Source organism: Balearica regulorum, chromosome 14, assembly GCF_011004875.1.
Source record: "Balearica regulorum gibbericeps isolate bBalReg1 chromosome 14, bBalReg1.pri, whole genome shotgun sequence".
In the NCBI taxonomy this organism is placed as follows: Eukaryota; Metazoa; Chordata; class Aves; order Gruiformes; family Gruidae; genus Balearica; species Balearica regulorum.
In genome coordinates, this window is record NC_046197.1 from 14,959,481 (window position 1) to 14,985,965 (window position 26,485).

The following is a 26,485-nucleotide window of genomic DNA, read 5'->3' on the forward strand; positions in this document are numbered from 1 at the left end:
GGTTTCAAAGGCAAAAGAAGCAACTCCCACAACCCAATAACAGCAGCAAAACCACTTTTCTGCTTTATCCTCTCCAAAACTCCTTCAGCAAGGGGCTCGCTGTGAGGATCCAGGTTGCTCAGAGAAGTTCACCAGACTCTGGAGAAAACAGCTCCCAGGGTTTGTGTCAGGGCTGTGCCCCTCCACAGGATGGGACCTTCACCCCAGGGGGTCTCTCTGCCCCCCAGGCACAGGGTGGATGGAGGCAGGTGCTCAGGGAGAAGCTGTCTCCTTTTATTGCCCTGGAGCAGTTGGGCACGGTGCAGTCCCGCAGGGCTCCAGGGCCACCTCCCTGGCTGTGCAACCCAGCAGCTCCCGGGGGGCTGCTCCTTCAGGCTGGTGGCTCTCGGCGCTGTGCCAGATCCCATAGCCAAAGTAAATGAGGAAACCTAGGAATGGGCAGAATAGGGGGTGTGTGTGGGGGGGGTCCTCTCTCTTCCCTCTCCTCCCAGCCACAAAGCTCCCACTCCTTTGGGCCACACATCAGAGGATGGGGTATTCCCACCACCCTTTGACATTAAAGTTGAGCATCTCCTGCGTACACCCACCACTGCTCTGCAGCCAGCATTAATGCTGCAGGCTCTCAAACCACCTGTGCTTCACCCAAAGAGGTTGCCACCAGCTCCAGGACCTGAAGGGTGGCCAGGCTTACCGATGGCCATCCAGAGCAGGTACTGCAGCCAGGCGGCCACACTGAGCTGGGCCATCAGGATGCAGTTGATGGTGATGCTGAGGAGTGGCAGGAAGGGCAGGCAGGGAACCTACAGGGACCAAGCACAAGGCAACAGGGTCATGCCTTCACCCAGAAGCACTGGCCAGCCCACAGGCAGGGGTTTCATAGCCCATTTGGGCTCTTTGCTGCTTTGGCTAGTTGCCACCAAGCAAGGGCCATCCCAGCCTGGCCATCAGACTGCGAGGCTCAGAGACATGAGCTGGGACATCCAGGGTGTCAGGACCAGGCTTCTTTTTACTGAAGAGCAGCTGTGAGTCATGCAGCAGGCATGGGCTCAGTTGGGGCTACAGGAGGTGCCCCTTTGGCCTGCGAGACACAGCTGGAAGAACCAGGCAGCCCTCACAGTCCCCATGGAAAACCCTGCGAGCTGCCCGATGCCTCCAACAGCGCTTTGTTCAACATGGACACAGCAAAGTTCTGCCTGACCTGAAGCAGAGGGAACACCCCCCCCCCCAGTGCAACATAACCCTTTGCCCATGGGGCTGCGGCACTTGCCTCCTCTCTGTCCCCCAGGTCCTTGTCCCTGGGGATGGTCCCCGAGAGCCAGGCGATGTGCTCACCATAAAGGATGCTCTCTCCCGGCTCTGAGGCTGCCTCCAGATGAGCAGAGCTGCCAGCAGGATCCCCAGGAGAGGCAGAGCCAGAGCAGTGATGCACCCGGCACCCCCAGCCTGGAGGCACGGCAGCGCAGCACTGCTCACCCAGCTCACGGCGCAGACCAGGGCGGCTGCGGAGGGACCACGGCAGCACATCAGGGCAGCACTTCCCTGGGCTGAGCCCATCCCTCTCCTGGGGTGCAGCACCCAGGCTGCCATGGTGGGAGGGACAAAGGATAAGCAGGGGACAGGGTGGGTGGCTTGTCATAGTGGGTTTAGCTTTTCTCTCCAGTCTGGGAAGCAGAGGGAGCAGCAGGTTTCCCAAGGTCCCACTGGAGCAGCCAGCTGTGCAGCAGTCAGGAGAGGGCAGGAGGGAGCCAGGCAGACCCTGCCAGGTGGCTTTCAGTGAGCAGGAACCTGCCAGCCCATGCTACAGCAGCGATGTCCCCCCAGGGTGTCCCCACACCAGCTCCCCGTAAAGCCCCCCGGGGTGTCCCCACACCAGTTCCCCGTAAAGCCCATCCAACGCTTCAGGGCGTACCTAGAGCTGCCAGAGCCCAGGCCACTACAGCAGAGGAATGTGGGGTGGGATGCGGGGGTGGCTGGACAAGACGGTCCCACCAGAGCTGTGCAGCCAGGACCTTCTCCGCAGGAACATCCTGAGCGCTGAGTCCAGGCTGGTACCTGGGGAGCAGAAATCAGATGCCAAGGCACATGAGTGTGCACCTGCAGTGCACCAAGGCCAGTGCCTTGTCCTGGGCATGGCCAACATCAGAAGCTGGGTTAGCCCTGTCCCCAGCAGTCTCACCTGAGCAACAGCACACAGCCAGCCACCAGCGAGTAGGCCAGCAGCATGCCAATGGACATCATGTCAACCAGGGCTTTCAGGTTGAAGAGGAGGGCCAGGAGAGCTGTGGGGACAAGAAGCCCTTTCAGCCTTCCAGCAAAGCTGGCAGCACTGCTGCAGCACCCATCTCAGCTGTGCTCTCCCTCTGCCTCCTTGACACCTGCTGCAACAGGACTCAACCACCTTGATAAGCTGGTGATGCTTCAGTCACCAGTGCAAAGCATCCTGCTACCTCCTGCCTGGCAGCTCAGAGTGGCTGAACTGGTGCCTGGGGCAGCATCGAGGCCAAATGGTCCTCACCCATGGCAATGAGACCTCTCTGCTCAAATAGCTACTGACAAGCTAGGGGGTCTGTGTTGTCCTGCTGAAAGAGGACATCCCCCAAGCACTGCTCAAGGTTAAGGGGTAACCCAATCACTCACCCACCTGCCACTCCTCCAGACACCAGTGTTGCCACCACTGGGCACTGACGACAACTGACTTTGGCCAGAGGTTTGAAAAGGAGCCCGTCTCGAGCCATTGCATACAGGATCCGTGGCATGGGGAACATGGAGCCCAGGAGGCTGCAGAGAGGGGAGGAGATTGGGCAGAAGAGGGCAGGAATCCAGAGGATACCATCCTGCTTTTTGTTCCTCCTTGGATGCAAAGGGAGCTCCTGTTCATCTGTACAGTCCATGTACATCTCAAAATAAGACCATCACCTCCCTCACCATCAGATGAGGGACAGTATCGGTGAAGTGATGTCCACACGTCACCGGGAGTCCTGTGCACACTGAGACACCCCAGCCTGCTCCTGTCGTCATGGTGCCACCAAAGACCTGACCACTTCCTCCAACTCTGGGCTATAAGTGGCAAGCAAAGGGGCTTGGTTGCTCTCCTTGATCAGGAGGGGCCGGATTGGGAGCAATAGGGTTTGTGAGGAAGAGCTGAGGGATTTTGGCCAAGCAGGGCAGTCAGATGGAAGGGGTTGGGGATAGCTTCTGCATATGTTACAGCTCCAGTGCGCTCTGAGCCAAGGGGGGGTTGCCCCTCACCTGGTCGTCAGGGCACACAGTGACCCCACAGCCACAGCATGCTTTGCGCTGCTCCAGCCAACATATTCAAAAGCTGCTGGGAATGGGCTCATGGTGTCCAGGAGGTAGTAGGGCATCATCAGGGTGAGAGAAGCAGACACACCAAAGTACGTGAGGAAGCAGATGAGGAGGGAGAGGACAATGCCTATGGGGATGGATCTCTGTGGCTCCCTCACTTCTTCCCCTGGGGAGGACAAGCTCAGCTGTAAAAACAAATGCTCATTAAATATCCCATACATCCCCCCCCAGACACACAAGAGGGGACACAGAGGCCTTCTAGCAAGGACCACTAGAGTTCCTGGGCCCCAGGGTTATGGGGCTAGAGACCATCTCTGCTTCAGGATTAGCCCAGTCATGCCACATGGACTCTTACAGTTCCTCCTCTGAGCATGGAGGGCAGGAGAGAGTGGCTGTGGCACAGAGCAGTATGTCCATTCCCTGCCCATCCCTACACCAGCTCCCAGGGCTGTGGAGAGAATCACTGCCACAGCCCCCGAGCTTGCAGGGGAGGGTCCCGCTGGCATCTGTCCCCACCTCACTCACCCATGGTAGCGATGCAGTCAAATCCAATAAAGGCATAGAAACAGGTAGAGGCTCCAGCCACGGTCCCAGTGAAACCGTATGGCATGAAGCCTCCCACCCCAAAGGCGCTGGTCATGTTGTTGGCCACAGACTGGTTCCTGGGAGAAGGAGGAGTCAGGCAGTGCAGAGGGGTCAGTGCAATGGGGTTTGAGAATGGGCCCAGGCTGAACGACCCATCCAACACGATCACCCATCCAACACGATCACCCATCCGGGCTTAGGACTTTGGCTCTTTGATGCATCGCCAATAGAGCAGGGAGAAATGGGAGAAAGCGGGATTTCCTGGGACAAAGCATGAGGAGGATGACCCAGCCATCCCCATTGCCCTCTGAAGGCAGCACAGGCAGAGCAATTCCCCTCATACCCAGCCTCAGTGGCAGCTGCCCGCAGCAGGTCATCCTCCCTGAGCTTCCAGTTGCTCAGGTTGCCTTTGATGAAGCCACTCACTATGACGAAGAGCAGGACAAGCACATTGAGAGCTGTGATGGCTTTGTTGACTGTGGTGGACTCCTTCACTCCAAAGGAAAGAAGCCCTGCGGATGAAAAGAGCAAAACTGGCCGAGCCCCCTGGATGAGGCCCAGGGTAGACATTACTGGAGAGGATGGAAAAGGGGGGACAGCGGTAGAGTCAGGAAGATCTGCAGATTTCCCCAGATCCCCCTTATATTCCCTATTCTTTGCTCAGGGAGATGGCAAAGCCTCAGAGGGGTCAGCACCATCCTGAATTGCCCATGGTGGGGCAAGTAGCTCATCCTACACGATGGAGGTTGGCACGGGGGGGGAGCATCCTACCTGCCAGCAGGATCACCAGGCCAGCGGCAAAGGCATCTGGGTGCTCTGCCAGCCCCACAGCGCTCATGGCCGCATGAGCACCCAAAAACTTCCCAATCTTCTTGCCAAGGAACTGGTCTAAGGTAGCACTCCAGGCCCGGGCAACGCTGGCAGTACCTGGGGAGAGGTGGCAGCTGTGGCAGCGATGGTGGCCCCATGGGGTCTGGGAATGACACCCAGCAAAGGTGAAGCGATCAAAAGGGACTTATACCAATGACATAGGACAGCAGCAGATTCCAGCCAGCAATGAACGCCCACAGCTCACCCACTGTCACGTAGCTGTAGAGATAGGCAGACCCAGCCAGGGACACGCGGGCCCCGAATTCGGCATAGCACAGCCCTGCCAGAGCAGACACCACAGCTGCAATCAGAAAAGAAAGGACAATGCTTGGGCCAGAGCTGGTCTTAGCCACTTCCCCTGCCAGGACATAGACACCAGCCCCCAGCGTGCTGCCCGCTCCCAAGGTGACAAGGTCCATGGTGGAGAGGCAGCGGCGAAGGCTGGAACCCTCCAAGCCAGCCGGGACTCGCTTTCTGCGGGAAAGCATCTTCGAAACAGAGAGCAGGCAGCGCCAGCATGGCATCTGCAGGAGAGAAAAGCAACAGGCATGAGGATGCTGCTGCCCCACAAGCACCACCCTGGGGATGTGACCCCAACCCAGCGTGAACATTTTCCTTGCAGCTCCCACCATCCACACTGTGCTTTCCAGATTCCCCAGGTGCTGCCTGTTTTCTGTCTCTGCCAGAAAAGCATTCCATTCTGGAGCAAGATGGGGCTAAAGCATCTGCATTGCACTCTCATCCCAGGTGAGAAATGAAGCAATGCATGATTGGGGTTTGCTGGGCTCTGTTTGATTCATGCTACAGTGAGGGGACAAGAACACCTGCTTGTCCCCCTGCCAGCTGAGGAAGCCCTGTTGCTCCAGTAGCATCCCCAGCAGGGACACACAGCCGGCATTGTCCCAACTTTGACACTGACACTATCTGAAATGCAGAAAACAGGCCAGAGAAGGAGGGATGAAGATGCTGTTGCTCCTGGAGCAGCTGTTGGCTTTGAAGCACACCAAGAAGGACCCATCTGCTCAGCTGAAGATACTCCCACAGCAACTGTGGGTCAAGGGCACAGCTCAGACAGACTGGGTCCCCTGGGCCATCAGCCTGTACAGTAATGCTGTGGCTTCCTCAGGTCACCGATGGGGATGTCAGCCCAGCAGAAACCCTGAATTGTGTGATATTTGTGCTTGGAGCAAGTGAGGTGCTTGGCATGGCATGCCTGGGATTAGTGTGCCTTCCCCATGCTTCCCCAGGAGCTCCCAGGACTGGAAAAGGGGGGCTGCAAGAATCCACATCTGCATGGTGGTGCCAGAACCCCCAGGTTACTCCACACAAAGCAAAGTCCATGCTGCACGCTTCAAATCCCATAATCTGCTACTCAGGGACCCAGCTGGAAAGCCTGCCCAGCAGCACCAAGGATCACCAGGCCACGCGGTCCCTGCTGTGGTGTGGAGCCTGGAGGGGACAGGGATTGCCCTGGGGGAGGGCCCAGCACCCTGACACACAGGATGGGGTGCTGTAAGCCCTTGTGGCGCAGGGAGCCCCAACCTCCAGGACAGTTGCTGTGTCTCCTGGGGGCTGGAGAGCCACTGCCCAAGGCCAGGCCAGCTGGGGCTGCCATCCCACCCACCGCGCAGCACCAGTCCCACCCAAGGCATCTCACCCTGATGATTTTCCCCTTCTTCTGCAAACAAACTACTTACTCCAGCCATCCTTCGGGTAAACTGCTCCAGCTGCAAGCCGACGGGAAGGGCAAGCACCAGGCAGCCCCAGTTACACTCCCCTTAAATCCCTTTTGGGAGGACCCTGGCCCTCCCCCCACTGACCACCACTCCAGGCTGCACAATGGGAAATCTATGCAGAAATATTTTTCCCACAACTCCTTCCAAATCATACACACAAGCCTGTAATGCTAATAAGCTCAGAGACATTATTGAGGGAATTTAATTAACATTTCAAAGTTGCTTGTGCAGGTAGAAGAGAGGACCCCTTCCCTCTGTCCCTGCTCCCTCTCACTAGGACCCCCATCTCAATGTGTGGAGCAGGTTTTGGAGAAGATCTAGGCAGAGAAGAGCAGAAACATGGCCAGGTCAGGATGCAGGGGTGCCTGCACCTACAGCTCAGGCTGAGCTGTCCCTGGGGAACACAGAGGGAGGTGAACAGGTCCAAGAATTGGCTGCAGCAGTGAGGCAGAGGAGCACAGACCCAGCTCCATGGGATGTTTGCAGCAGCACACTCAGCTGTAGCTCCCAGAAGCAAAATCCTGATGCTGCCTGCACTTCCCCAGCATCCAGACACCAAGACCCCAGTTGCTGCCCACACCTTGTCACAGCCCCATTGCATAGAGGCAACAGCTTTAGATGAAGACATACCAGATCAGCCCAAGCGCAGAGCAGACAGCAGCACCGTCCATCACAGGCCCCCCCAGCCTTGCCCTAGGAGCAGGACTGGGGCTGCAGCTTTCAGCCCAAACACACCCTAACCCCATCCCAGCCTTCCTAGCTCCTGTACTAAATAGAAGGTTACACAAACACAACAAGACCTAAGTGTTCCTCCACAGGGAATAAAATGGGCACCAGGAATGACCCTGACACAGTACCTCCTTCCTGAGGCACAGCCCAGAGGGGCCAGGCAGCAGAATACAAACAGACACTGGGGTGAGTCCAGGGCTGGGCTTAAATGGTGCCCAGGGCTGTGTGGGTGGGGGCCCCAGGTGAGGCTGCTCAGGGCCAGTAAGGCATTTAAGTGCCCTCAGGCCCCAGCACAGAGGGTCTAGAGGGCTGTTCTTAGCAGGGAAAGGATGCAGGGGAGGCTTTGGTGTGATTTGGCTGGTCTTCAGTACCTTAGGAGAAGAAGGCTAAGTCCAGGTTCTGAGGACAGCTGATATTTTGGGGTGAGAAGCTAACTTTTATTTTATTGTAGGTAGTGTTCAGGTTGAAGCTGTTCACAGTATTTGGGGGCAAAAATCTCTTAGGCTGCAATGTAATTCAGGGCATCCTTCAGGCTGCAAGGAGTAGAGGAAGGGGATGTCAGCCATACAAGAACAAAGCAAGGAAAGATCTAGAGCACCTGAAGTATAGGTGTGTGCTCTAACCATAAGGCTGCCCTGTCCTGATGTATGGGGCAGCCCCATGTCTCCAGTTCCCCCAGTGAGCTGCTGAACTAGCGCCCCTGGGGCAGGGGGGCTCAGCACAGCATGACACAGCCAGGGACACCAGGAGGAGAACAGGGCTGTTGTCCTGCACTGCAGCACAGGGTGAACAAAGCTGCGTTTGTCACCCACGTTGTCTCACGTGAGCAAGGTCTCCAGACACCAACGCCAGCCCAAGGGAACATTGCCCTGAGGAAACAACAGGGCATGAAGGAGCAGCCTGTGCTAGCTGGCCACGAGGGTCTCCCCCTCCCAGGGTGCCCCAAGTCCCCTGGGGATGGAATACAGCTGCATGCCAGCCATTGGGCATGTCACACCCTGCCCAGGGTCCCCCCTGCCCAGGACAGGCAGGGCTGAGCAGCTCAGCTGCCTTGCAGCCCCAGAGAGATGCTCAAGGCTTGGATGCCTGAGAGGTTACATGCCAGCAGCCTTCAACATCTTGAGGGGGCCCTTGGTTTTATCTGTTCCTGCTCGTATCAGCCAGAGCACAGCCGCCACTGCCCACCGCTCCTGGGGAGCCCTGCCAGCTCCTCCAGCCCTTCTGCAGCTTCTGTGCTGGCTGGCACGAAGGGTGGTAGCGAAGAGGGAGCAGGGTTAACCTGGGTGAGGCAGGGGAGGAAACGGTCTCGGGGCGCTGCAGGCAGCGGTGCAGGCAGCTGTACAGCCTGCCAGGAGCATCCTGCCTGTGCCTCCACCCGTGGCTGTGCTGCAAGGTCTTCTCATCCCTGTGTCTGCAGCACGGGAGGGAAGGTTGGGGGACAGCGAGCTGCTTCTCCCCGGCTCTCTGCCAGCTCAGCTCCTGCCCCACAGATGTTCCTTGCAGAGCCCTGGTCAGCATTTTCCCCATTAAGCAGGTCCTGGGGGGTCAGTTCCTGCCCCCCTCCCCCCCATCTTTTGCAGAGAGAGTCAGGGATGGACATTTCCCGACTATGACCAGGGAAGGGGGTGATGAAGGATTTGGTGCTGGCAGAGGTGGCTGGTGGCAGGACCAGCCTGGGAGGTAGCGGGGTACTCTGCACCCCAGCATTCACCAGGAAACCAGGGCGGGGGGGGACGGAAGGGGGTGAAATTTCCGCAGTTGAATTGCAATCACCATTATCGCTCTGCTCTGTGCGCGTTACCGCTGCTGGCACGGAGCCCCTGCACACCCCGGTGGGGCTTTCCTGCCGAGTCACCCCCTTTCCCACACCCAGGCAGGGCACTTCTGCAGGCGGCATCGGGTTCCCCTGCACCATGAGCACCCAAAATTAAGCTGAGGTCTGGCGTGGCGACCAGGGTGGGAGTGCGGCGCTGGTGCCACGCAGGCGGGGACTGGAGGGCTGGTGAGCGGTGACGTCTCTCCGGGAGGAATCAGCCGCACGGCAAGGACGAGCGCACGGCCACAAGTACGCACCGAGCACCAGGGGACGGCTGTTCCTGCCAACGCGCCCCGACAGGCCTCTTGCCGTTAGTAAGTGTGCGCCGGCGTGCAGGGGGACCGTGCTGGCGTGCAAAGCCACCGCTGTGGCGTGCGAGGGGAGGAAAGCCCTGGCTGGGCAGTGAGCCGTGCAAGCGGAGGCTCCCTCCAAGGGGTGGCTGCAGGGAGGATCCTTGTTTTCTTTTTCTTTTTATGATATACCTTTTCTTTTTAACAAAAGCCTGGGGGGCTGCATTGCCGGCGGGTGCGTTTTTGGGTGGGCGCAGGCATTGCTGTGGGGCCCATGGGCGTGTCCCGGCCGGGATGCGCCTTTGTCCATGTCCCGGCGCTGGAGCGGCCATGGAAACGCCCGTCCCTCCGTGCATGGCTTCGACCTGGGCTCGGCGGGGAGGATGCCCCTGGTTCGGTACCCGCCGAGCTTTGCACAAGCGAACGCACCGTGCTGCGCCACGGAACCCTACGAGGGCTGGGGTGGGGCAGGGGACTTTGGGGACATCCCTTGCCTTTCGGGGAAGATGGATGCCGCTTTTTTTAACCCGTCAAAGCTCCTTTTCCGCCCTGGGGCAGGGCAGCGGGCGCTGGGTATGCTGTGTGTGTGGCCTTCACCGTGTTTGGCCATGCCGGGAGAGCCCTGCCAGGCAGTGGGCTGCAAAAATAGCCGTTGGGCTCCTGGAGTGAAACCCCCGAGTCCAGAGGTGTGGTGGGGCTGCAGAGAGGCCGGCGGGGTGCACGCTGCTGGGGGGATGACGGCTTTTTGGCAAGGGCAATTCGTCCTGCCAAGGGGACAGGCTGTGCTGTCCTAAATCATTTAGGATTTTTCATGGCACTTTCTGTGCGGGGACCCCCACAACTCAAACCTCCCCATCCTTTTGCGGAGGGGCTCTGCAGCCTCCGGGTTTCGCCACCGCCCCGTGGATGCGGTGTGTTTGGGCATCCTCCATCGCCGTTTGGGCTGCTCCCCCAGCCTCTGCGGAGGTGTCAGCAGCAGTGGGGACAGGGATGGGATGCTGCAGGGACAGCCTGGGGGACTGGGTGTGGCCGGGGATTCTCCGCCACTGCTGAGATGAGTTGGGCGATCTCAGCCCAGCTGCAACATGCATAGAGTGAGGCAGGAGGGCTGTGTCACACAGAGCTTTCTCCATTCCCCGGAGGGTACACAGCTTCATGTACAGGTTCCTGAGTAAAATTAAAAGGCTGTATGGGCTGGGATCCCCTGGCGCTCACCCAGCAGCCGGCTGCAGTGCAGCCTCACTGCGTGCAGAGCATGCGGGGGGTATCCCCCAGCCAGGAGCAGTGGGGAATGGTGACCGAGGCTTGCAGCATCCCCAGCTGAAATGGGAAGGGGAGGTGAAGGCACTTCTTGTTCTCTGCAAAACTTCCTCCTCTCAGCAAGGATGCCCGTGAGTGCCCAAAAGCTTCCAGCACCTGAATGGGGGTGACCCAGCCGCCCTGACGGCGCTCCATGGGTGCTCTTGCAGGGAAGTTCATGTGATTTCCCTTACTCGCTCCATGGCATGAAACCGAGCTTGTCTGGAGTCAGAAATCCCCCCAGCATGGCCCCACTGCGCCTTGAGCTTTCCTGTGATGTGTTTTGGAGCAAGGAGGGAGCCGTGCCTCATGGCTGGAGTTCAGCTGACACTCAGTGGTTCATTCATGGCCGTGCTCCATTTTCCAGCTGTTTCTCTCCCTCCGTCAGCTTTCTCAGAGCAAACTGTGCTGTCTGGAGACTTTCTCTGGGGGAGGTGGGGGCAGGGAGAGCCCACACCGCAGCGGTTTGCAGCTATAAATGGTGCTGGGGTTAGAAAACCACCTGTGAGTTACCCTGGAAACCCAGATGCATTTCCTGGACTCTGCTGGGTGTGTGGGATTGATGGTGGCCTTGATTCGGTGTGCAGAAACTCAGATAAAGTCGGTGGGACTTTGCGGGGGCTGCCTGGCCCTGGCACCGTGCAGCAACGGGGCGTCCCTACCAGCTGCTGGAGCTGGGATGGTGCCATGGCTCGAGGGGCTGCAGGGAGAATGTTGTGGGATGCAGCAAGAAGGCTCAGCCCCGTGGAGGATGCTCAGCCCATTTCCATGTATTCAGTGCTTTCTTCCCCTCCCGGTTTCTCTCGGCGCTGGCAGGAAGCTGTGTGGGGGCCCATCTCCGCTGCCCCCGGCCCGTGGGGTCCCCAACTCGGTGCCAGATACTAAAGGACCTCAGTTCCAGTGGCCGCAAGGTGGCTGGTGAAGCCCTTCTCCCTGAGCCTCCCTGGCAGCACCTGGCCATCGCCCTCCGGCGGGTACCACCCCTGCAGCGATGGCCCCAGCAGCGCCCGAGGGAGGGAGCGAAGCCTCCCTTAACTAACGCAGCGTGCGGAGAGGAGACTTCGGCTCACGTCAGCTTTTCTGTTCCCTCCTGCAGCTCCTCCTTGCCCTCACTCCGGTGATTTCCAGCTCAGAAAGCCATGGCGCCCAAAGGAAAGGTAAGGGTGAACCACACGCAGTGGGGAGGGGTACCGAGGGTGCTGCAGACCCCAGAGCTGGGGCAGCATCTCCATCGTGCAGCAAGGATGGTGGTGATGTGCATGGGGTGCGATGCTGCCCAGAGCCTGTTTACGTTCCCGTCTGGCCAGGCAGCGCTGTCTGGATGTGGGGAAGCAGGGACCACGAGGAGCAAAAATCCTTTTGGGATCACAGTGGGATGGGGGAGAAAAGCGGGGCTGTGGGAAGGGGAGGAGAGACATCGCGCTGGGGATTTGGGCTTCTGCTGGAAAGAAATCCCGCCTGAGCCCGCTGCAAGGCGTGCAGCCCTGCTTTGGCCTCTCCCCCCTGCCTGGATTTCTCCCCCCCTCTGAGCCAGGGCTGGTGCAGTGTGGCAGCTGGGTGAGCAGGTGCTCCCTCGCAGCCAGGAAAACATCTTGGCGTGGGTGGAAAACCTTGCCTGGGGGGGGGGCAGCGGGGGCTGGCGGGGTACAGCCTGCCTGCACTCTGCTAGGAAGGGGAGGAGTCCAAGTCCAGAGCCTCCCTTCTCCACTGCTCGGGGCCAGGCTCTGCTTTCCATTCCCTCGAGAAATCAAGTAATCATTGCCTCAAGCATAATTACCTACGGCTTTCTGCCCAGCCGAGGGGGTGGTTGCTACTGGGTGGGGAAACTGAGGCACAGCATGGGTGAGCATCACCTCTGTGGTGGTCCAGGACCCCGAGCAGCCATGCGCTGGGAGACAGTAAAGCCACGCTGGGAATTTTGCTTCCGCCCTCCCGGCCCCAGCCTGGCTTATTTTTAGCTGGGAGGTCCCAGGCAGGCCGGGATGACTCAGAGGCTGGAGGAGGGGAGGCGGGGGGCCCTGGCAGCTGAAGCGGGGATGGAAAGGGGGGTGGGGGCGTGAGGAGGGTGCAGCGGGCAGGACGCAGGGGCTTGTTCGCATGAGAGTGCAGGGAGCGTGGGGCGATGCACAGTGCTGAACTCCTGCCTCAGTTTCCCTTGTCCCCACCATGGCAGCACTGCGGCAAGGCAGGAACACAGCCCTGCTCCTCTTCCCCGTTTAACCAAGGCCACCATCTTGTCTCCCCATCACCACCCGTGCAACCCCAGCACCTTCCAGCCACCTTCATCCCCTCCTGCTGCCTCCGGGCTCCTCCTTTGCCCTGCAACTCCTCACTTAGGTCTCTGCAAGGCATGCATGTGGGCAGCAGCTTGCACAGAGCCAGGAGGGTCTGGGAGCTGCCGGGAAGCGGGGCTAAATCCAGCTCTCCGGATGAATCACTTGCAATACGATCTGTCCCTGCACCCGCCCGGCTCCCCGGAAGGGCAGCGTCTCCTCTTGTCCGACCTGGCCCCTACTACATGGGACACCAGTGCCAGCAGCTCTTCCCAAGAGGGCCTATGGGATGTGCCCAGCCTGGACCAGTTTCTCTCTGGAAAATGGGGGCACAGAGGCCAGCTGTGTGAGATGCAGAGCGGAGTTGTGCTGCAGCATTGGGATGGGGCCCAGGGGAGTGACAGGCACGGGGTGCCCCGTGTCCATCCCCTTGGGTTCATTCCTGGAGGCACTTGCTGGGTGAGGGATGCTGGCACTGGTGCTGCCCGCCCATCTTCTCTGGGGACGCGTTGGCTTTAGATGCCCGCACTGGCAACAGCCCTGGGCGTTCGTACAGCTCTCGGGGATTTTAAACAAGCCCTGCAGCAGATCCTGAGCAAGCAAATGCTGGGAGGTGTATGCACCCAGGTGGCACATGGTACAAGCAGGGCCAAGGGGGATGGTCAGAGTTTCCCAGGGTGCTGACACAGCTGAGAGCCCCCGGTCAGCCTGACACCCAGCCCTCCTGCTCCCCGCTAAGGAAATGCTGCTGTTCAGCTCTTCCCATGCCCTGCCTCCAGTGGGGATATGTCCCAGTTCCTTACACAGGGCCAGGCTGGTTTCACATCTGCTTCCACCCAGGGTTTGTGCTGATCTGGTTCAAAGTCTGGCTCCAGGCTGCCCTGGGGTGAATTCCTCCTGGGCAAAGCTGGCCTGGGAAGAGGAAGCCCGGTCCCTGCTTTTTGCTGAGGTCTCTGTTTCGGGGTGTCGCTCCCAGGCTCCCCGTGTAGCCTGGAGGTGCAGAGGAGCAGACAGAAGTGGATCATGTCAGCCCCCAGGACCTCTCAGGCTCCTGGGAAAGTCTTTCCATGTAGCCAGGACCTCTGCTCTGACCCCTCGGACCAGCCTGGGCCCTGCAGGAACGCACACTGGGGCAGGACAAGCTGTTGGCAGCTTTGGCACTTCTCTGTACTTTCTGTTTAGCAGCCCACAATGATTTTGTACCTGTAAATGTGTCTCCTCACTTGGAAGCCATGCAGAGCTTGGGCATCCTTAGCATGCAGAGGGTTTCCCTGCTCGCAACAGGCAGTAGGAAAATTCCTTCCTTCATCGCTCCCAATCCACCCCCATCACTCCCTCCAGCCTGGCTGTGTTGCAGGGGGATCGCCCTGGTCCTTCCATGCCTTCCCCTGCCTTCAGGGCATCCAACCCTCCCATGGGGTCTCCCCTTTTCCTGTTGAACCCCCCCAGATGGAGCTGGGAACCCAAACATGCTGAAGAAACCTCCTTTCAAACCACCAGCTCTTGCAGGCGCAGCAGGGAAGCTTAAAAACAGGGCAGAACTGCAGAGTGCAATGCCAGCAAGATACAAGGGTGAAGGCTATGTACCACAGTGACCCAGCCTGCAAAGAGTTTACACAGCGGGGAGAGCAAACAGGAAAGGAAACAACTGAGAAGAACAAGTGTTTATGTTTGAGGCTGAACTTCATTTTCGGGCAGCCTGAGCAGGAGTGGATCTTGCCCTGGTCCCGCTCAGCTTCTACTTCTCCTTCCCCCATCTCACGTGGGGTTGTTCCTTCCCCTTTCACCTTCTCACTTTCTTTCCCCTAGGTCTACAGGGGGTCAGTGAAGGATTTCCCAGGTTTTGATGCCAACCAGGACGCGGAAGCCTTGTACAATGCCATGAAGGGATTTGGTACGGATGCTCTTCTGGACTGTCGCCCTGGGGCCACCCTGATGTCTCCTATTCCCTCAGCTGACCCTTGCATGGCTGGGCATCCTGCATCGCCTCCCCTCTCAGCTGCCTGTCTGCTTTAGCAGTGTGCCAGGACCTCTCCTGGCTCCCTTTTCCTCCCTGGAGCCAGCTCGGCTCTGCTTCTCCTCCCGGCCCTGACTCAGAAGCAGCTTTGGGCACGGCAGGACGGCTGCGATGAGCCCAGCCATGGGGCTAAATGGGACTCCCGGCTCTCTTCACAGGCAGTGACAAGGAGGCCATCCTCGACCTCATCACATCCAGAAGCAACAAGCAGCGAGTAGAGATCTGCCAAGTCTACAAGTCCCTCTATGGGAAGGTAATGGTAGAAACGCTCCCTGGTCCATGCCCCCATTGCAGACGCAGGTGGCCATGGCTGCCACCAACCAGCCCACGCAGGGACCCACCGCTCCCTGGACCCACTCAGAGATGCTGTGGAGTAAAGGGTCCCCCAGCCCCTTCCTCCCCCTCCACCAGGATCTCATCGCAGACCTCAAGTATGAGCTGACAGGGAAGTTTGAGCGGCTGATCGTGAGCCTGATGCGGCCCCCAGCCTACAGCGATGCCAAGGAGATCAAAGATGCCATTGCGGTAAGGGGGTGGGCAGCCTCTCCAAGGACATCCTGACTGGGACCACCGCTGATAGGGCTGTGTCTCTGCCCACAGGGCATCGGCACAGATGAGAAGTGCCTCATCGAGATCCTTGCCTCGCGTACCAACCAGGAGATCCACAACCTGGTGGCCGCCTACAAAGATGGTGAGGGCTGGGGAAGGGCAGGGGCTGCCCTGTGTCCCCTTGGGCCAGGATGAGGGGCAGAGGTGAGGGGATCCAGCTCTCCAGGCTCTGACCTCTCCCTCTTCCACCAGCCTATGAGAGAGACCTGGAGGCTGATGTCGTTGGAGACACGTCAGGCCACTTCAAGAAGATGCTCGTCGTTCTGCTTCAGGTATGTCCACCTGTCCAGCCTCTGTAGGTGGTGGGTGCCTGTGCCCATCAGGGCTCAGCCCGTTTCTGTTCCACAGGGCACCAGGGAGGAGGATGACGTGGTGAGCGAGGACCTGGTGGAGCAGGATGCCAAGGTAAGGCTTGGCAGGTCACTGGGATGGGTGGCATCCAGGCAGGGATGGGGCTGGTGGCACTGGGATCATCTGTAGACCTGCAAAAGGCGGGTGGGCACCAAGGGTGCCTGTGCTTGGGCAGAGCCCCATGTGAGCAGCACCCTGAGTCAGGCTCTGCCACCTTCCCCATCCCACAAGGACCTGCTGGAAGCTGGAGAGCTGAAATGGGGCACGGACGAGGCCCAGTTCATCTACATCCTTGGCCGGCGAAGCAAGCAGCACCTCCGCCTGGGTGAGCATCTCCTGCAAGCTCGGAGCTGGGCCTGAAGGTATCTTGGCAGCTTCTCCAGGCATCACCTCGCTCTTGTCCTGCAGTCTTTGATGAGTACCTGAAGATTTCTGGGAAGCCAATCGAGAGGAGCATCCGAGGAGAGCTCTCTGGTGACTTTGAGAAGCTGATGCTGGCCGTGGGTAAGTCAGCCCCTGCATGGGGAGTGCTGCGAAAACACATTGCTGGCCTTGCTGGGGTGGGAGGGCTCAGCGCAAGAGCCATCGGGGCTGCAGCTGTACCTGGTTTCAGGGAGGCTCCTTCAGGGTGGGTGGGGATGCTGAACGTGGTGCCCAAGGGGCATGGGTGCTCAAAGGCTGAGGTGCCAGCATTCCTCACCGCACCTCAATTTCTCCACAGTGAAGTGCATCAGAAGCACGGCTGAGTATTTTGCTGAAAGGCTCTACAAGGCCATGAAGGTGAGTGGATCGCCCCTTCTCCAGGGGGTCCCCCGCAGCGTTGCGGGGAGATGGCCAGAGGAGGGGTCCTCTTGCCATGGGGTGCTGCTGAAGGGCAGGGTGATGCAGGTCCATGAAGACAGGACCTGCATGACCTGGAGTCTGCTCTTCCTTCCAAAAGAGTTATTCCTTCAGGCCTGAGGCTGGGTAGAAATCTGATAGAGGGTCCCAAATGTGATGGGCTGGGCAGGGCTGGTTGGCTATCCCAGGCTTGACGTGGGGGCTCCTCTGTTGCAGGGGCTGGGCACAAGCGACAACACACTGATCCGCATCATGGTGTCCCGCAGCGAGATCGACATGCTGGACATCCGGGAGGTGTTCAGGACCAAGTACGAGAAATCTCTCTACAACATGATAAAGGTAAGTGCTGGGGGTCCCCGGTCACCCCCCAAGCAGCTGCTAGTGCTGCCCCCCTCATGATGCCAGCGCCCGTGGGAGGGCTCAGCCCCCTCCCCAGCCACCCTGTGCCGGGTGTCCGTCTCTGAGGACAAGGCTCAGGGAGACCCCTCTCCATGCGCCCATCCCGTGGCGCTACCTCAACCCTCCCTGCCGCATGATTCTCCATCTCTGTCTATCTTTGCAGGAGGACACCTCCGGGGAGTACAAGAAGGCCTTGCTGAAGCTGTGCGGAGGGGATGATGAGTAAGACCGCCCGTCACCCTGTTTGTCCCTCTTCATCCCCTTGGTGCTGGGTACAAACCAGGTCAGATCCTGGTGGAGCACCTGGACCGGCAGCACCCACAGTAGCAGCAGTTCAGTACTGGTGGGCCCTGCGGCCCCTCTGCATGGCCAACCGTGATGCCATGGTCCCCTCCTGGCACATGGCAGCCCCACAGGGCACAAACACCTGGAGGGAGGATGCCTTGGTGGGGGCCGTTGGGATTTACCACCCACTTCCCCACACTCCCACCCTACCCTCCCGCCTGCCTCCGTGCCCAGTGGGTACAAAAGACCCCTCGTGGAGGGGCAGGATGGGGTGCAGGGCCAGGTGGGGGGTGGCTGCTGGCGGGGCCCCCACGGCTCACTGTCCCCTGTCCTTGCCCTCCCGTTGCAGTGCCGCAGGTGAGTTCTTCCCCGAGGCGGCGCAGGTGGCCTATCGGATGTGGGAGCTTAGCGCAGTGGTCAAAGTAGAGGTCAGCACCCCCAAGCCCCCCTTGTACCTCTCCTCTGCTCCCTGCCAGCTTGGGACCCCCGGCTGTTCCTCTCTGTCGCGGAGCACAGCCAGCCCCGCACCTCTGCTCTGCCTCTCGCTCTGCAGCTTCTCTTGATGCCATTCTCCAATTTTGGGTCACGAGGCTGGCGGGACGTAACCCCGGCAGGGCTGGCTGCCCCCCGCGGGCTCCACTAACCCCCTCCTCTCTCTGAGGCTCCCACCCTCCCTCTCTCCCTCCCTCGGGATGGCAGGCCCTGCATGTCTGTGCAATGCATCACGTGCAGCCCTGGCTCCGGTGCCCACCGGAGACCTCGTGCTCCCCAGGGCAACCCACCCCGATGTCAGGGCTGGCCGGGGTATGGCCGTGCCATGGGGAGCCAGGACACTGCATGCAGCCGGAGGCACCCACAGAAGGGTGCTTTGGGATGTGCAGGAAAGGCACCCTGAGCCCTACATGCATGGGGAGGACGGAGAGGTGCTGGGAGCTGTAAGGATGCAGGAGGGTAGAATTACAGGGCAGGAGCGGGCACCCTTTCAGTGCCTCTTCTTCTGGCTCTCAGCTGTTGTGGCCAGCTCTGGCCAAGGTGTCCCAGTGCTAGGGAGGCAGGCGTAACACCGAGCAGGACACCGAGACTCCAGGGACTGTCTGTTGCTGTCTTCTCCCTGCTCTTTGCTGGCCTGGCTATGGTTTGCCCTTCGAAGGAAGGGGTGACAGTGGTGGGGACATCCTCACTGAGCCCCAGGTGCTTGCACTAACACACGACCTGCTTTGGCCTCGGCTTGCCGGGTGGCACCTTCCCTCCCTCTTTCCATCCCTCTCCATCCATTCCTCCCTCCATCCCACCCAGCTCAGGGATGAACCCAAACTCCTCTGTGTCTCTGCAGCTGCGAGGAACCGTGCGGCCCGCGGGAAGCTTCAACAGTGACGGGGACGCGCAGGTGCTGAGGAAGGCGATGAAGGGCCTGGGTAAGTGGGGACCGTGCACCCAGCCCCTTCCTGCTGCTCCTCAACAGCTCCTGGGGCAGAAAACCCACCCTGGCCCATGCAGGGCTGTGTGAAAGCCCTGAGGAGGGGGGAAAAGAGCCAGTTTTGGAGCTGTGAGAGCTCCATCTTCCCCATCTCCTGTTTATAGGGGGGGGGGGACAGCGATGTCCCCACAGTTAGAGGTGACATGGTGTGACTCTGCTGGCCCCCTTGGCTCTCCCCAGCATCACTGCTGTTGTTGTAGGCACCGACGAAGGGACCATCATCAACGTGCTGACGCAGAGGAGCAATGCCCAGAGGCAGGAGATCCTAAAGGCTTACAAGGCTCACTACGGCAGGGTACTGCTGCCCCCCCGCCCCCCGCCCCGCTCCTTCCTTCTGCCCGCATCCTGCCCCCTCCCATGTGGAGATCTGCCCCTCGCTGAAAGAAATCCTGCCCAGGGAGCAGTGGGCAGCCAGGGCACTCCTCTTTGCTCTGTCGTGACTGCTCCAAGGAAGATCAAGTTGTCAGCCAGGCTCCCGTTGTGGGGAGGGCATCCCTTCCCCTTCGCTTGCCCCATCCTCAGTCCAGCACAGAGGATTCCAGAGCCAGGATCTCCCCAGAGTCACCTCCTAAAATGTCACCTTAAGCCACCCTCAGGGTCCTACTAGATGTCTCCCACCTCCATGCTCTCCTCCCCTGTTCTCTCCCCGGTGTTGCCTCAGCTGGTCTGTCCCTGCAGAAGGAGCCGGGGACTGACCCTCAAACGCTTTTGCAGGACCTGATGGCAGACCTGAAATCTGAACTGTCGGGCAGCTTCGCCAAGCTGATCCTCGGGCTCATGCTGACGCCGGCGCAGTACGATGCCAAGCAGCTGAGGAAGGCTGTGGAGGTAACTGCCACATTGGTGGTATCGGCTTCAGCACGTGAGGACAAGGTGGTTTTTGCTGTGGTTGTACACGCACTGCTGGTGGCCCGGGGCTGTGAGATCTGCACCCCAGCTTTGCGCACCCCCAGGCTCTCATCCCCTATACAAAGGGAAAGCAGAGCAGAAAGCACCAGGACAAAGACCTAGTTTGCACTCAAGACCTGCTGGAAGCCCAGTTTGCCCCCCCTGCAGCCCAGCACACTCTAGCCATCTCGTACACGAAGCCTCTCAGGGAGACCTCCCACTGTTCTACAGAGCATTCCCACTTTGCAGCAGGACCAGTGCCCTGCCAGGTGCAGGCAGCCTCAGGAGAGCCAGGGTAGGGGCAAACCAGTGGCGTGCACCACTATCCACCAGTCACACCAGTTGGGACCCCTCTAGCAGCACACTTGGACTTTTTTGTGCTGGTTCCTACCAGTCGTTGGAGCTGTTTGCTGGACATGAACTTCGGGCACATGATAGCCCTGGGGTTCGAGCAGCCCCTCCTTGCCCGGCACTGGCAGGGTGATGCCACCACGTCCCCATCCAGCGCTGGCACCCACAGCACCCCACCATGCCGTTCTTTTCCAGGGGGCTGGCACAGACGAGAGCGCCCTCATTGAAATCATGGCCACGCGGAACAACCAGGAGATCACAGCTATCAACAAGGCATATCAGGAAGGTACGGCACAGGAGGGATGTGAGGAGCACCCAGGTCCTGGGCACGGACTGTGTTCAACACTGTACAAGGCGCTTTCCAGAACCCAGGGTACAATTTTTGTCCCTGGGTTGAGTCCATGGCTTGGTGCTGTAAAGGTCCGTTAGTCCTTCCAGGCAAGAGCAGTTCTTCCCCAGGTCCAACACCTTATTAAAGAGAAGTGGAAACCTGTGATGAGGCTGGCAGGAGTCCTCAAATCCATGCTGTGATTTTTCACACCCCCCCCCCCCCCAGACCCTGTACTACTCTTTCCCTTCCATCCATGCCCCCTTCTCCCTAAGGAACAAGACCTGCAAGCTCCAGGTTAAATCCCCAGCCTCTGCTTCCCCAGAGAGCCCATGGTTTTAAACAGATGCCTCTGTGGCTGGTCACCCCCAGCAGAACACTGGTCCTGGCCTCTCTCCATTTCACGGTAACATGCCTCAGCTCCGCCACCAATGTCTCGTCCCCTGACAGCTCTTTCCCAATGACCCCCGTCCCTCCGGAGCAGCTGGAGCAAGAGGCTGTGCCCGTGCCCAAGGCATTAGAGCTTCTGGGGTGATCCCCTCCTCCCCGGGCCTGGAAATAGCAGATGGAGGCATCTGCTTCAGCCACACAAAGGCTGTAGGATGGCCACCACCATCCACAGGCCCCATGGAGATCATGGCACAACAGGCACCGGTGGGTGGGAAGCAGGGCTCAGCTGTCCCCCTTCTCCACAGCCTACCACAAGCGCCTGGAAGACGACCTGAGCTCTGACACATCGGGGTATTTCAAGAGGATTCTCGTCTCCCTGGCTCTGGTAAGGGGGGCTCTCTCGCTGGGGATTGTCCCCTCCCTGCCACGGGCAGTGCTGGGGGTCTGCAAGGATGGTGGCTATAGAGAAGACAGAGCATCACCGCCTGGCTGGGCAGCGCTGCTGGACCCTGTCTGCCACCCCCTCACCTGGGGCTCTCCCAGGAGATGTCCTCTTCCCAGCTCCATGATTTTTGTGTTGAACCACAGGGCAACCGTGACAAAGGACCGGAGAACCTCACACAGGCACATGAAGATGCCAAGGTAAGGACCGTACGGGCAGTGCTGTTATAGGCTCTGCATTTTTTTAAAAAAAAAAAAAAGGATGTTGCATTCCCTGGTCTGGAAATGGCATCCTCAGGGAAGCAAATGCTGCCGGGGCAGGGTCTCTGTGAGCTGCAGGGGGAGATGCCAGGTGAAGTGACACCCTTGGAGGTAAACGCCTCCCAGGCCTGATTTCTGATGCCCTGGGCTCTGCTGCTCCATGCACAGGAAAGCTGCAAACCATGAGAGCAGCTCTGGGGTCCAGCCCCAGGGAGCTCCCAACCAGGGACTGCGCCATTTTTTTGTGCAGAGCTGCTACTTTGGGATCCAGTAACACACACCAATGCTGAAGTCTGGCACTTGAGCTTCAAAGGCAGCTTTGGGCTGCTCTGCAGGAGCCACCCAACTCTTTGTTAGGGCAGCCCTGAAGCCTGAGCTGCTTTTCGCCGTGCCAGCATGCTGGAATGCCAGCCCCCAAACCATTGCCTTATCTTTACTGGGTTGTGGTGAGCCAGGACTGGAGGGTGAAGGCTGTGCAGCCCAAAACAGTGCAGGAGGGTGCTGGGTCCCCATTGCCTGGCTCAGCTCCTGGTTCCAGGAGACCTGTGACCCTCGGGCTGTGCACCTTGGCTTCCTGCCCCTTTGGGCCAAGTCTTTTCTGAAAGGGGGCTGGGAAGCTCGTTGCAGGGTCAAACCCGAGCTCTTGCTTGGCTGTCCTGCTCCAGTACCGCTGCGTGGAGATGTGCAGCTCTCCCAGCGGGGCCGCTGCCGGCAGAGGGAGCGGATGCTGTGCTGCCTGCATCCTGCCGCATGCACTGCCGCTCGCTTCGACCTGCTGCAGAGAAAGAGAGAGCCAGGGATGACAAACACAGGGACGAGCCAGACGGGTGGCAGCTGGCCTGGCACCACACTGTATTTTGTCAGCAAAGCCGCCTTTCCCCTCCTTTCGCTGCCTGTGCCTGGCAGAGGCAGGCAGGCTGCCAGGAGCCAGCCTGGGGCCAGGCAAGGATGCTCCCCAAGGAGCAGCAGGCTGGTACCCAAACCCCAGGGGTGGGGTCTCTCTTTGCTCGGCCAAAGACCACCACCCCTGTCCCAGCTAGCGATGTAGGGGCCAAACTAGAGGAGGACACCGGTCCTAAGATCAGGCCCATTCTCAGGGGAGCTGAGACAGGTCATTTAGGGGGATTTTGCTACGACTTCCCTTGCTTTGTCAGGGAAGGATAAAGGTTGAGCAGCACCTTCTGACCCTGTTGTCTTCCTGTCTGCCAGGTTGTTGCTGAGAACCTGGTGAGTGCCTGCCCTTTCTCTCCTCAGCCTTTTGCATGTTTGAGGGGATGTTGGGGTCCTTGGGTGCAGGGCTGGGGCTGGGAGGAGCCAGCCCCATGTGCCAGGACTCCTTTGGCCATGCTGGCTGTGCTTGCTTGCTTGCTTGGGGCCCCAGGGTACCTGCATGAGGATGGGGTGGCAAGGGGACAGATGGGACCTGCATGAGGGCATTTCCCTGCAGCACCGGGCAGGGAAAGGACAGGGCAAGAGAGAGGGAAAGCTCTTGGGAGGGCTGGGGACCAGTCCTGCCTGCTGCCTGCATGCAGGACCTGTGTTCCTGGTAGCATGGGACTTGGGACTGGCTTCCCTGGCTCACCGAAAGTGGGAATTGGGGAAGGGGCAACTTTCTACTGCAATAGCTGAATGTTCGTGATGCGTACAGCCTCCGCGCTGAGCCCCGCAGCAGGAGGGGCAGCTGTTTCACCTGTGGGCAGCACTGCTGCAGCCCAGGGTGGAGGGTGGCTTCTGTGTCTGGCACCGCTGAGTTTCCTGTTCAATATTGGCCAACCCCAAAACATACTCCCCAAAGAACAAAAACAAGTCTTTACCATGAGCATTGCAAAGCTTTTCTCATAAAAACTGGAAAACATCCTTTCTCAGAGGTAATGTGTGAGTGTGCAGCTGTGCACCTTCACATCCACGCACAAAAAATGCCTTTTTTTGGCCAATAAAAGCTATTTTTCCTGCTCATAAGAGGCCACCCTCTTTGCAAGATGGTTTCAGGGCTGGCTGTCCCAGGAAGAGCTGTTTAATGTCTTTCCCCCTCTCCGCTATGCCCATCCCCTTGCCTCCCTCTTCACTCTTGGTTGTTCTCCCAGAAACTTGCTGATGTCTCCAGCAACGACTCCAGTGACTCCCTGGAGACCCGCTTCCTCAGCATCCTCTGTACTCGCAGCTACCCACACCTCCGCAGAGGTAGGACCACGTTTCTCCATTGCTGCTGGACCCTCAGCTGCAACAGCAGTGCTTTGATTGGGGCTGGATGGGACTCCTGGGCAGTAGGAGGTTGGGGTGGCCCTGTTTCCCCAATGGTGGGAAGAGATGGCATTTGGGGTGGCTGGTTGAGGTCACCATAAACCTGCTCTGGTCCCATCTGGTCCAGACATATCCACAGTTGAGGCTCAGCTCTCCTGGTGCCCAGGGCTGGGATGGAGTAGTTGGGCAGTGACCCTCTCCTCTCTCCCATCTCCAGTGTTTCAGGAGTTCATCAAAATGACCAACCACGACGTGGAGTATGCCATCAGGAAGAGGATGTCAGGAGATGTGAGGGACGCCTTCTTGGCCATCGGTCAGTGCCCGACAGGTGTTCCCTCGGGGCTGGGCTCCGCAAAGGGCAGGCAGCCCCTTCGCCTGCCTCTGCCAAGGCAACGTGAGGGCAGATTCCTGCTGCCTTTGGGCCATGGAGACTCCCAGCGTGGCACAGGGTCAGGGCATTTATAGGGCATCCTATGGGCTAAGCCCGCACCCTTGTACCAAGGAGGGTTTGCAGCTGACCCAACGGGTGGCACAGCTCCTTGCTGTGATGTCCCCTGGGTGCCGTGAGCCAGGAGCCCACTTTCTCTCCCCTCTGTGTGTTGCAGTCCGGAGTGTGAAGAACAAGCCGGCCTTCTTTGCTGACAAGCTCTACAAGTCCATGAAGGTGCAGACGGGCTCTGCTGGGGCTGGGCTGTGGGAGGGGGCTATGGTGGGCAGACAGCCTTTGGGACTCTCTGATTTAACGCCACAGCAGTGATGGGGTTTGGCCCCTGACCATCCCCAACAGGACAGAGCTGAGCTCAAATGCTGCATCAGCTTCCTGGGGTCAGCAGGGGACACGGCAGGCTTGTGCCTTGCCGGCAGCAAGCACAGCACGTGTCCAAGGGGAGATCAGCAGCTTGGACTGTGCTGGAGATGCTGGGAGGGTCCCTGTCCCTCAGGGCTTATTTGTTTAACCTCCCCTTTGCAGGGTGCCGGCACGGATGAGAAGACCCTCACCCGCATCATGATTTCCCGGAGCGAGATTGATCTGCTCAATATTCGCCATGAGTTCCTAGACCTGTTTGACAAATCACTGCACCATATGATTGAGGTGAGGGGACACGGACATCCCTCCCCAGCTTGCCACCTTGTCTGGCTGAGCCCTGGCTATGAGCCCTGCAGGGACCCGAGCCATGAGCAGTGCCACGAGTGGCACAGGGGCTGAGCGTCGCCTGGGGAAGGGGATCCAGCCCCTGCGTTGGCAGGTCTGGCTGTAGAGGGGATGTGCCGATATCTTCCACTGCTGTGCGGATGCCTGCGGGGTGGCCAGTTATGCCTTCCCCATGTCCAGCACCTTGAACTTGGGTTTCCCCGGGACAGGCATCAGGAGGCAGTTCTCTGACGTGAGTCTTCCTCTTGCAGAAGGACACCTCCGGCGACTACCGCAAGGCTCTGCTGGCCCTGTGCGGGGGGGAGGACTAGGTGGCCACGGGGGCCCCTTCTTCGTGTCTGAGCCAGCACACGTGCACCGCCTTGATGTCACTGCAGCTTCGGGGGCTTCAGGGGACACTCGGTTCCCTGCAGACGATGACTCACTTTGCGCTGGAAAGCAGCACCACATTGCAAGCGGGGGAGTCTTGGGGAGGGGAGCAGAAGGGTCTCGGTAGGGGGATTATTGTCTGTCTTGGTGCAAAATAATGCATATCCAAACATGCCACTAACCCAGGAATTTACCCAGATAGAAAAGACAATTTTAAATCTCATAAATAAAGCCTTACTGTTGCTGACCCTGGGGCAAGAGCGGTCGATTTATTGGGGCAGGTTTGGGTGGGACTGAGCCCGCGCTGAGGAGTCTCAGTGTCTCCTTGCTCTGGCAGGCAAAGGTGGGCAGGAGCCATGCCCCAGCCCCAGGGAGGGCCCTGGAGACCCCAAAGCCCCTCTAAGCAGCACCGCAGGGTCCCCCACTGCTGAGAAAGGGGCTGGAAATGCATCTGGTGCTGGAAGCAGTGCAGGGATTTCACTGAGAGCTTCACTTCATGCTTCTCAAAACCCCCGGCAGGGTTCGTGCCATTGTGTGGATGATGCTTTTATAAAACAGAGATACAAATCAGACTTGATGGCATCTACCCGTCCTTGCACGTGGTTTTTCTATGCTTTCAAGCTGCTGAAGCAGCAGTTGAAAGGCACTTGCCACAGAGGCTACACCCCCAAACAGTTTATGTTTGCACTTCCCCCCAGCGCCCAGGAGAAAAGAACTGGAATTTCCAAAAGTGGGAAATTCCAGCACTTTCAATTGTTTCCAAGTCGGAACACAAATCCTTGAATACCCAAGTCTTCCTCAGAACAGCCCGTTGAGGAAAGTTTCACCTTCAAAATATCAAAGTAGCATTAGAAATAATAACACAGTATTATTACAACACTTCAAAACCAGCTGAGGTTGAGAAGCAGCAACATGTAGAGACAAACCAGGGAAAGCGAAACAACTCACCTGGTTGTTATTCCACTGAAAATTCCCTTGATGCCTTCCTGTAAAACATCCCCTTGTAACAAAAACACTTTTCTCAGGGGAAAGTGGCCTGGCTGAAGGTTTTTCATTCTCTTCCATATTGATTTGGGCTCCTCTGTCTTGCCCCTGTGTCTAATGAGCATCCAAGTCCTGGTGGCACCGGGGTGGGCTGAGCCCACCCCACAGCAGCTCACGGGTCACCTGCCTGGCTGGGG

At 58.9% G+C, this 26,485-nt stretch overlaps 2 protein-coding genes across 6 annotated transcripts; one reads left to right on the forward strand and one right to left on the reverse strand.

The window, feature by feature from the left end:
- Nucleotides 1-273: 273 nt before the first annotated feature.
- LOC104640091 (cationic amino acid transporter 2) lies at nt 274-5,393 on the reverse strand. The gene is made up of 11 exons (XM_010308346.2): nt 4,913-5,393; nt 4,663-4,818; nt 4,235-4,403; nt 3,832-3,968; nt 3,250-3,472; nt 2,642-2,778; nt 2,177-2,279; nt 1,910-2,052; nt 1,333-1,499; nt 692-800; nt 274-428 (listed from the first exon to the last, which is right to left on the reverse strand). Exons 1-11 carry the CDS (start codon nt 5,391-5,393, stop codon nt 274-276), a joined length of 1,980 nt encoding a protein of 659 aa, XP_010306648.2.
- Nucleotides 5,394-8,881: 3,488 nt separating this feature from the next.
- Nucleotides 8,882-25,551, forward strand: ANXA6 (annexin A6). 5 transcript variants are annotated; one of them, XM_075766690.1, is made up of 26 exons: nt 8,882-9,356; nt 11,728-11,788; nt 14,714-14,798; nt 15,080-15,174; nt 15,333-15,446; nt 15,522-15,612; nt 15,723-15,802; nt 15,879-15,935; nt 16,113-16,206; nt 16,290-16,385; nt 16,603-16,661; nt 16,938-17,060; nt 17,284-17,342; nt 17,755-17,833; nt 18,739-18,820; nt 19,083-19,177; nt 19,597-19,710; nt 20,317-20,407; nt 21,145-21,224; nt 21,428-21,481; nt 22,751-22,768; nt 23,626-23,722; nt 24,000-24,095; nt 24,388-24,446; nt 24,753-24,875; nt 25,187-25,551. In XM_075766690.1, the coding sequence occupies exons 2-26, from the start codon at nt 11,771-11,773 to the stop codon at nt 25,244-25,246; spliced, it is 2,019 nt and encodes a 672-aa protein (XP_075622805.1). In that variant the 5' UTR covers nt 8,882-9,356; nt 11,728-11,770; the 3' UTR covers nt 25,247-25,551. The 5 variants fall into 5 exon arrangements, with proteins under 5 accessions (XP_075622805.1, XP_075622808.1, XP_075622804.1 ...); XM_075766693.1 differs by lacking the exon at nt 22,751-22,768; XM_075766689.1 differs by lacking the exon at nt 8,882-9,356 and having other exon boundaries at nt 11,482-11,788.
- Nucleotides 25,552-26,485: the final 934 nt, after the last annotated feature.

Bases quoted from the DNA above. Each gene is read 5' to 3' on its own strand.
- LOC104640091 (XM_010308346.2), bottom strand. From the start codon at position 5,393: ATGGTGGGAGCTGCAAGGAAAATGTTCACGCTGGGTTGGGGTCACATC. The intron at 2,053-2,176 runs GTGAGACTGCTG...TCTGCTCCCCAG, and splicing joins GGCTGTGTGCTGTTGCTCAG to GTACCAGCCTGGACTCAGCG. The intron at 1,500-1,909 runs GTACGCCCTGAA...GTCCCTCCGCAG, and splicing joins CTGGGCTCTGGCAGCTCTAG to CCGCCCTGGTCTGCGCCGTG.
- ANXA6 (XM_075766690.1), top strand. The intron at 14,799-15,079 runs GTACGGATGCTC...CTCTCTTCACAG, and splicing joins CAATGCCATGAAGGGATTTG to GCAGTGACAAGGAGGCCATC. The intron at 17,834-18,738 runs GTCAGCACCCCC...GTGTCTCTGCAG, and splicing joins GCGCAGTGGTCAAAGTAGAG to CTGCGAGGAACCGTGCGGCC.